General features: G+C 41.7%; 1 protein-coding gene across 8 annotated transcripts in view; it reads left to right on the top strand.

Moving 5' to 3' along the window:
- Positions 1-2,630: 2,630 nt before the first annotated feature.
- The window catches only part of NOVA1 (NOVA alternative splicing regulator 1), a 149,908-nt gene continuing 143,176 nt past the window's right edge, over positions 2,631-9,362 (top strand). The window contains exons 1-2 of one of the 8 annotated variants that reach the window (XM_051620227.1): positions 2,631-3,286; positions 5,150-5,293. In XM_051620227.1, the coding sequence (XP_051476187.1) occupies positions 3,151-3,286; positions 5,150-5,293 (280 nt within the window). In that variant the 5' untranslated portion in view covers positions 2,631-3,150. Of the gene's footprint in view, positions 3,287-3,448; positions 4,006-5,149; positions 5,294-9,362 lie in introns of those variants that run through there. The other 7 variants (XM_051620225.1, XM_051620228.1, XM_051620226.1 and 4 more) reach the window with 7 other exon arrangements.

The raw sequence follows: 9,362 nt of genomic DNA, 5'->3' as shown, positions 1-9,362 counted from the left end.
GGCATTCTGTAGAGACAAGGGGAGGCACTTGCGAAACAGCTGTTGGTAAAGAAACAGACTAATGCAGGACAGACATCTGCTGAGTCTGAGGAAATTAGGTTTCAGGATTACCACTTTTTCATCTAAGCTTATAGAAGATAGATACACAAACAACACGCATGCCGCTTATCACATTTAAACCCTTTTCTATTCTACACTTTAATATTCCTGTTGTTGGAATGAGACAATACTTCTGTTTAAAGAATGCAATCAAGTAAATGTTTTATAAGCTAATTGGAGCTCCCAAAGGGAAGACTTGCAGGTGCTGAATCCAATCAGATCTGCCACATAATTAAAATTGGTGTGGGGGCACAGTAAAACAGATGTGGTCTTAAAATAAGATAATTGTTTGATTCAATGTTACTACAGATGAATGGGACACATTCAGTGACATAAAGGGAGCAGTGTTATAATTTACCCTGTTCCACTGCGGAAATTGACTCAAGATGGCTTCATTGAACATTGTGGGGTTTTTTATTTTGTCTTCAAAATTTTCTATAAGTAATTAGCTCGGTTTACAAATAAAAAAGAGGCCTCTTAGGAGTGATGACCCTACAAACTGCACCTGAGATTTTTAAGTCAGGCTATGCTCTTTCTGGCTCAAATACTAATTAAAATTATTCAACTGGAACTTAGTAAAGAAAATGCAAGAGCTAGAACCAGTCCCCAGCTTGCTGTACCATAATTGTGTCAGCAACTGCCAAGGTAACAGAAGCCTAAAATTTTATTTCAGTTAGTAAACTAAGCAATTATGAGTCAGAGTATCTTAGATACAAAGGGTATATGATGAGTAAGAAAGTTCCATTTTTATACAATCATTTTTCTGACCATATATGCTATCAAATTGTTACTGAATCTGCCTGTGAGGAGTCTAGATACCACACTCCCAGTACACGATTTCGAAAGAAGTCATTGGAAGTTACGTACAGTTCTGGATTGAGTTCTTAATTTGTGAATGCTTGCAGGCAGAAGCCAGTTTAGATGATAAAGTGTCCATGTTTTAATATCCTATAGAGCACTACATATATGATTTATAATTTATATGTAGAGGTGTTGTGCAGTATTATATATTATACATGAAATTCGTATTTTAAGTACTTAAAATTGTTGGGGCTGTATTAATGGTGATTACTAAAACTAAGGCTGAGGGTCCCAGGGAGCTTAGAATGAAAATTGGATTTCATCCACAAATGGCCAGGTTTTAAGCTTGCATAGCGAGAGGAATCAAGTCAGCAGCCATCCTGCACTCATACGTATCAATACAAATTTAGCACAGAGCATGGTCTAATGCAGTAAACACGTTTCTAAATTCTGTACAGAATTGATGCTCTAGTACTGACTGCTACCATTATGTTTATATCAGTTTGAGAACATTTTTTCAAAAGGCAATGAAATAGCAAAGACTCGAGTAAAAATGCTTTTACAGTGCCTAGACAATTCCCTCCCCCCCAAGCCCTCCCACCTCCACCCCCTGCACCTTACAACGTTTTAAGCTTCAACCTAAGTCATTTGATACTTGTAAGCAGAAACAGCCTTCGTCGCAGTGAGACGTACTTGAATTTTCTACGAAATATTTACATAAGAAATGCCGCTCTGGCTCACACAGCTCCAGCTAGCACGGCTGTCACAGTATAAAAATAATATCTTTACTGTTTTTTCTACAAGCCTGCGCGATGCAGCCTGGCGCGGGCACGGCTCCGGGTGCGGAGCGGGGACGAAGGGCCCCGTCCGCACCAGCCGGGTCACACCACGCCGCGCCGCGCCGCGCAGGGGGGGAGTCGCCAGGCTCACCGAGGACGCCCCCGCTATCTCAGCGCCTACTCGAGCACCCTCAGCCCTCCTCCCACGCAGCTGCGGGCCTATGAGGCGCAACGCGTAACCCAGGTGACGCCGCATCACGGCGCAGACCCTCCCGGAGCGGACGCCGGCCTCCACACACGCCTTCCTTCCTTCCTTCCTTCCTTCCTTCCTTCCTTCCTTCCTTCCCTCCCTCCCTCCCTTCCTTCCCTCCCTCTCGCCTGTCCCCCTACCCGCCACCACCGCCCCTCACCCCCTGCCGGCCACCGCAGAGGTTAAGCCACCCCCGCCTCCCCCTCAGCGGCATTTCCACTTGCGGCTCGTGATTGGCTGCTCGCTACAATCCCTACCTCGCTCTTTTTTCTTCCGATTGGCCAAGCCTCCCGCCTGTCTTTGCAGGAAGCCCCGCCTTTCTTTTTTATCCCTGTCCTGTCCTCTCCTCCCCCCTCCGTGCCCGCGCCTATTCTCCCTGCAGCCGTGCTTGCGCCCCTTCCCACGATTCTAGCTTCTCTTGTTCTGGGGTTTTTGCGGTGTCGCCGAGCGTGGCGGTCCCTGCCTCACAGCCGGTGGCCGCCTAGCCCGTGCGCGCGGCGGTGGTGCTGGGTCGAGAGCGGAGCAGCGCCGCACGGGCAGAGATCCCCCTTTCCACCCCCGAGCACACGAGCCCGTCAGTGAGAGAGGGCAAGAGAGCCCGAGAGCGGCGGGCAGCCGAGCCGCAGCGCCGGGCGCGGCACTAGGGCAGGCAGGGACGGAGGGGGGCTCAAGAGGCAGTGTGAATCATCACGCACTCACTCCCTCGCCCACCATTTACACCGCTCGCTCCCTCAACTCCCTCCTTATCCCCCTCCCTCCCCGCCGCCTGTCTCACTCGTTCTCTCCCCTCCTCTCCTCTCCCACTCACTCCCTCTTTCTCTTCCTCTCCTCTCCCACTCTGTCCTCTCCTCCTCCTGTTTCACTCTTTTCCCTCTTCTCCCTCCCCCCCTCCCTTTCTTTTCCCTCTCTCGCCCCCCTCGTTCCCCTGTCTCCCTTCCCATCTCCTCCTGACACTGCACTGCAGCTGCTCCTCCAGCCCAGTCCTGCCCGCTTCCCTCCCTCCTTTCCCTTCCCTCCCCCCGGTTGCCAGATAAACAAGGCGCGCAGCATCCTCGACAATCCCTAGCTTAGGTCTACATTTTCGAAAAGGACAAGAGAACGGGACGAGCCCCCTCCCCTCCTCCTCCTCCCCCTTCCTTCTCCTCCTCCTCCTCCCCCCTTCCCTCCCTGCCCCCCCACCACAGAAGGGAAGAGACAATTCTCCTTCGAGCAGCAGCAAACATGATGGCGGCAGCTCCCATCCAGCAGAACGGGACCCACACCGGGGTTCCCATAGACCTGGACCCGCCGGATTCCCGGAAAAGACCGCTTGAAGCCCCCCCTGAAGCCGGCAGCACCAAGAGGACCAACACGGGCGGTGGGTATATCCTCTGTCACCTCCCCCCCCGCCCAACCCACCCACCTCTCTGCTTCCCTACCTGCCTGCCTGCCTCTCCCCCTTCCCCCCCAAACATTCCCATTTCTCTAATGTTATCATTCATCAAAATGGCGTCGGTTTTCAGCATCTACCAGTCTTTTTATTTAATATCCACGTTGGGGCTGCACAGCCGTGACCCTACGGAGACTAGGAGGGAACACAAGGGGCTTCTGCAGCCCAGCTATCTCCCTCGCCCGTCCTAACGATGGGCGAAAATAAATGGCAGCTGGAAGGAGACGGCAAACGCACTTTCTTCTTTCTACATCCTCTGGGTCGCAAGTTGAATTTCAGCCTTGCCGTGCGTTTTCCTTCTCCTTGGCCTCTCTTCTATTGTCAGCGTATCCACGGCCAGTGTGTGCCGTGCTGGGGGCGAGGGCTGGCTGGTGGTGGGGCGAGTCGTCTCTCGGCTGCGGGGACTCGCTAGTTAACATCCTGAGCTTCCTGGAGGAGATGAGTTATAACGGGACCAGCATCTCCTCCATCCGTTTGCACTGGAGCCGTCATAACAATGCACCGAGGCAGAGGTGAATTTATTTGCCCAGTATTAAGAGCAGCGGTCTGGCTGCGCGCAGTGCACGGTTCAGCCAACAATGCTAATACGGGTGGGCACGACTGTCACACACAGGCGCTTAAGACGCTCATAGTCTCGGATAAGATAAGTAAGATGAATCGGGATTGTTCCTCCTGCTTAGGGGCAAAAGTAACAACTTTGTGAAACAGGTTTCATGATAAAAATCTTGATATCTGTGCTAGTGGGACGTTGCCTAATTACTGGGGAGAGCCTAAGTCTGGAGGCGCACTGTAACCTCATTGTCTTGCACTTTTTAGGAGCTGGTTACAGAAGGTCCTTAGACTTCAGTGTAGCTGGGTTTAGCAGTGGAGTGAGGGCACAAATCATTGCCGAATCAGACTGGGAATCCTTTTTTAATTTTGTGTTGTTTTTTTTTTTTGTTTGTTTTTTTCCTCTCCATTCATTACATTTTTTTTTCCTGTTCCAATTGTGTGCTTTAACGGTAGTGGTGGTCAGAGGACTGGCATTGTCCATCTCGTCACTTTTTAAGTGTATTTAAAATAAGTGACTTAGGCTTTTGATCATTTGGGAAAAATTCTTCTTAATGTCCTTTAATTAATGAGCTTAAAAGAGATCATTGTTGCTTAAGAAGTGCTAAAGGAGTACATCAGGATTACTTAGGCAAGTGATTCCATCCACACCATGTTGAGTTGTTTTCTTGGCAGTGGCTGAAATGCTTGGAATAAAACACCACATTTTGGGTGGGTTATTTGGTAGCAGAGTAGTCGTTTTGCTCACTTCAGAAGAATGCAGGCAATAGCTAATTGCTATTCTCATGTGTTTGCTAATGACAAATAGCCCATCAGAATTTACAATTCATTCCTTCTTAGTTTTGACATTTCTTTCGCAGTATTTTCAAGCAAGGTTGTAGTTGCCACTAGGCACGTTTTCGTGCAGAGCTTTATTTTTTTAAAGGGGTCCGATCATTTCTGCATGCTGTAGTTACCACTGGGAAAAAAAAAATCCACTTTTTAAATCTAATTTGGATTTTATTCTTATAAAGAATTAAGGAATCTTTGTGGATTCTTTAATTTGCTCAGAATAAACGTACATATTTCAAAATGTCAAAGGCATAATCTAAATATGCCTCATAGAATGACGCAACTGGTTAGATGTAAATGCATGGATTACTGGATGAGTTTAAAGATGTAATATTTTGTTTACTTGTGGGTCTGGGGAGGAAGAATCAGAGTTTGTAAACCATATTAACCATTCATATCTCAATTTTTCAGAGGATGGCCAGTATTTTCTAAAGGTCCTCATACCTAGTTATGCTGCTGGATCTATAATTGGGAAGGGAGGACAGACAATTGTTCAGTTGCAGAAAGAGACTGGGGCCACCATCAAGCTGTCTAAATCCAAAGATTTTTACCCAGGTAGGTGCAAAAATTAGCCAATTCTTTATTATTAAATTCAAAGGGATGTCTACATGCCAGTCTGTTTCATATATTGACGATTAAGCTTCCAGTGCAGCTGGAAGCATTGTCTGAGAAAAGTGTGCTACAAAGTGCAACAGTGAATGTAAATGTTCTTGTATGGAATGGAGTGGGCACCATCTAGCAATCTTAACTGCTTGAAACATGTTTAAAGACATTTGCAATGCTTCTACCAAAAAATATTTTCATTAACATTTTGATTGCTTTTTTTTTTTTTTAATTTAAAAAATAAATAGATATGGCTTTAAGGAACCAACTTGACAGCTGGCATAAAAATAATTGTTCGTTTGAAGTTTCCAGACATTGTAATGACAATTAAGCTAGAATGAGTAAAAATGAGAGGCCTCCTCTTAAAGAATGGGCCATTTACTTTAAATGCATTATGTACCTTCTTTCTGCTTCATTGCTTTGTTCACTGACTCTGGAGTGAAGCTAAGGGGACAAGTGCTGCTCTTTAGATATTCTTTATGTTATGTTTTTCACAATAGTGCAAGAAAACTGTGCTGTAAAAGTATAAAATACTTTTGATGAATAAAGAAAGGAGTATTTTATATCAATTGCGTCTATGCACAAGAAACAAGTTTTTAATATTTGCGTATAACAATAATAAATACCCGGTTTAGCTTTTCTCCTTTATAAGATTTCTGAAGAAGGAGCCTTACATAATGGTACTCAAGACTTTAGCTTCTGAACCGAATAATTGTGGGTTTTTTTCATAAAGTTTAACAAATTAGTATTCTGTAATTGAACTTTATTCTAGAGGACTTTTTAAACACTGATGTGAAATAATAACACAGATAATGCTTTTTTGTGTGTGTGTTTTGATTTTGTTATTTTGAGGAATAACTGGTGATTTAGACATGAATTGACTAGCTGTTATAACTCTTTTCTGCTGGAAAAATAAGAGCTGCTTTGCGTTTGATCTAGTTTAACAAGATGACTGAATTCTACAAAATAGTGAAGGTGGTTGATACGGATGTAAATAGAATGCTAACACTGGAGCTTTAGCTTTCCCATCCTCTGACTTAAGTATCAGGGACAAGTGGAAAATGTATTAATGGTGAGATTGTGGTCTATTTGCAATGATGATTTTTGATGTGGAAATTTTAATGCACCTGTTGTACATCTCCTTAGTGAATGTAGTTTATAATTATAATGCTCAAATGTCAGAGGTTAGAGTGATGCATGTAGATTTTTCCTGTTAAAGATACAGTTTATGAACTGATGCTTGTCTTTGTTGTTGTTTTTTTTTGTTGTTGTTGTTGGTAGTTTTTTTTTAACTTTTCTTTACAAAGTTAGAGAAAATGGTCCTTTATTTTGAAAGGTATGTTAGGGTGGGAAAAAAAAAATCAATGTAGAATTGTGAAAAGTCTTGGAAGAAATAAAAACATTCAAAAGAGACTGATTGCAGAATTAATAACACAATCTGGGTAAAGTGCCACAATAGTAAATTAAATTCACTGTCAATAGATTTAAAATAAATAGATTTTCTGCATTATACATGAGGTGGTATCAGATATGCAAAGATGTTACAGAAAATTGGTGTTTATGAAGAATATTCCAAATAACAAATTACAAGCCTTTTCATTTTACTACAGTTTATTTACACTCACTGGGAAAGGCCGCATTGAAGATTAGATCTTTTGTTCAGTGTTCTTGCATAGCGCTTCTGTTTTCTGATTAAATCAGAATTACATTTTTTTTTTTTGTAGCAAATTGTAAAGGTACAGCAGTAGTAGCAGAAGAACCTATGAAAAATAAAAAAAAAAATGGTAAGCTAGAATCCCATGAGGAAAAACCTTTGCAATATAAACACATTCTCTCTTAAAATCAGTAGTAATAATATAAATAACTAGGGCAGCAAGGCTCCAGCAGTTTCACTGTACGTAACAGGTGCAAATGAAGTTCCAGCTTGACTTCAGAGTCTGTTTTGAATTTGCAGCCACGGTGTGTCGAATAGAAAGAGTGTCTTAAGGAAGCTGGTGACTGATACCTAATAGAGCAGAGTACAGGGATGAGAAATGGATTCCGGCGTGGCTAGCTCTTACAAGTCTTTCTGTTTGTGTTTGACCACTAGCCCATGGAATTTTTGGAGGTCCTGGCATTCTCTGAGCTGGTGGCTTTTGGGTTTCTTCCAGACTCTTGTGTTCCTATAGCATTAGGGAATACAGACCTTATTAAATAGCTAATATAAATAAATGGTTTATTTTTCTTGCAAACGTTCTTAAAAAATTATTCTGTGTTCCTAATAGAAGTTACTTTGTCTGCACCTGTGTTGGTTGTGACTATAAATGTGTTTAATGTATGTTTCTCTATGGAATGTTCCTTTGCCAAAGCTTCTGTAAAACTTTGCTGTGTTTCTGAAAACTTTTAGCATTGTCTGAGTAAGTTGCTGGTTGGAAAGGAGGAAGCTGGTTGTAATACAGAAGTCATTAGTAGTTCCTATGATCTAATAGTCTTCTTTTTTTTCTCTGTGATATAGGACTTCAGTATGCAGACTGATTTCTGTTGGAATTATTTTTGTGCATCAAAAGGTGACATAATTACTGAAGAATTATATGGCAGCTCTAATTACAAGAAATTGCAGGAAAAAACAGCCTTTCATTGAATGTTTTAGTTTACAAAATAGGAAACAGTATATAAATACATTACTGTCCACTGTAGTCTTATTTTTTGAGTATACAGTTCATTGCTCTGTTTTCAGGTTACCAGCCCACTTTTTCTAATTATCTGGACTTCTGCAATTTGACTTTGGTTACTGTACTTAGATTATCCCCGATTCTTTCCTTTTCAGGCTTGTCCCCCTAGATTAGTGGAAATGAACGTAAAATGGCAAAATATGCCCTACTTTAATTTTAATGGTGCTGATCCTTTCTGTGGAGAAGTACAGTGTGTGTGTGTTGACTAGTAGGTTCTTGTCTAAAATTTAAATACAGGTGTGGCCATGCAACTTTAATATTAATGAAGTGAGCTTAATAAAGAAAGTGGCCGTTCAGTGAAGGTATTTTAAAATAAGTTTTTATTTTTAATAATATAAAGAGTCAGTATTTTGGTTGTACTAAAATCTCATTGCCTTACCTGTTTCTCTGAATTATAGTGCTGGAATGAAAACTACCCTGGATATATGTATTTTTTCCATTGCAAATGGTGATGCGCAATCTTGCTTGCTTTCTCTCTTGCTCTCTCTCTCTGCGCTCCCACCTTAGTCTCATACCTGCTTACACACACACAAAATTATGTTATATTGTATAATGTTGTTTATCTTGCAATGGGATCTTGTGTGTTTTGAAGTTCGTGCTTAAGTGAATTTCACCTCGGTATTTTTCAGTTTATTGGAATGTGAAGTCATATGAGTACTGAAATTAGATCATATTAAGAGCAGAGATTAACAAAAAGATAATTAAATGGGGATGAGGTTTTACTGCTTTAAACAATAGATTAGCTGTTTTGTTCTTATAACAGATTTCTAATCAGTAATGAAGCAAATATTTGGAAAAGACAAAAGGTGGAAGTTTCCTCCCCTGCCTCATGTAGAGAGTGTATAAAGTGTTACGTGTCTGTTACGTTTTTGTCAAGTGACTTGTTCTTGAGATGGAGATGTTTTGTGTTTGAATATCAGGGTGTTTTTTTTGAACATTCAGGTACTATGGGAAATCATCTACCTAATCTTTGTGCAAGTATCCTTTTGAAAAGTCTGTTATTCTGACTCTTAAAAAACTTTTAAACACACTGAAAGTGTACATAACACAAGTTTATTGAATTTTATAATTAATAAGTTCACTTTCTAGCTTCATTGCTCCTATTAAGGTGTTAGGAAGCGGGAAGTTATATCAAGCTTGGTTCACCATTATTATTGTCTTTATTATGTAAAGGAATTGTCTTGTTAATTTGTAACTCTTAAAACTAACCTAAAGTCTAGTAGGGAAACGAATCTGTTTACAAATCCACACTTGAAATAATGGTGAAGTGCAATGCTGCTTTTTCAGGTATAGAAGAGGAAAAAGAGTAA

This window comes from Apus apus, chromosome 5 (genome assembly GCF_020740795.1).
Source record: "Apus apus isolate bApuApu2 chromosome 5, bApuApu2.pri.cur, whole genome shotgun sequence".
Lineage (NCBI taxonomy): Eukaryota > Metazoa > Chordata > Aves > Apodiformes > Apodidae > Apus > Apus apus.
Note: the sequence above shows the minus strand (reverse complement) of the source record. Positions and strands in the feature narration are given on the sequence as shown.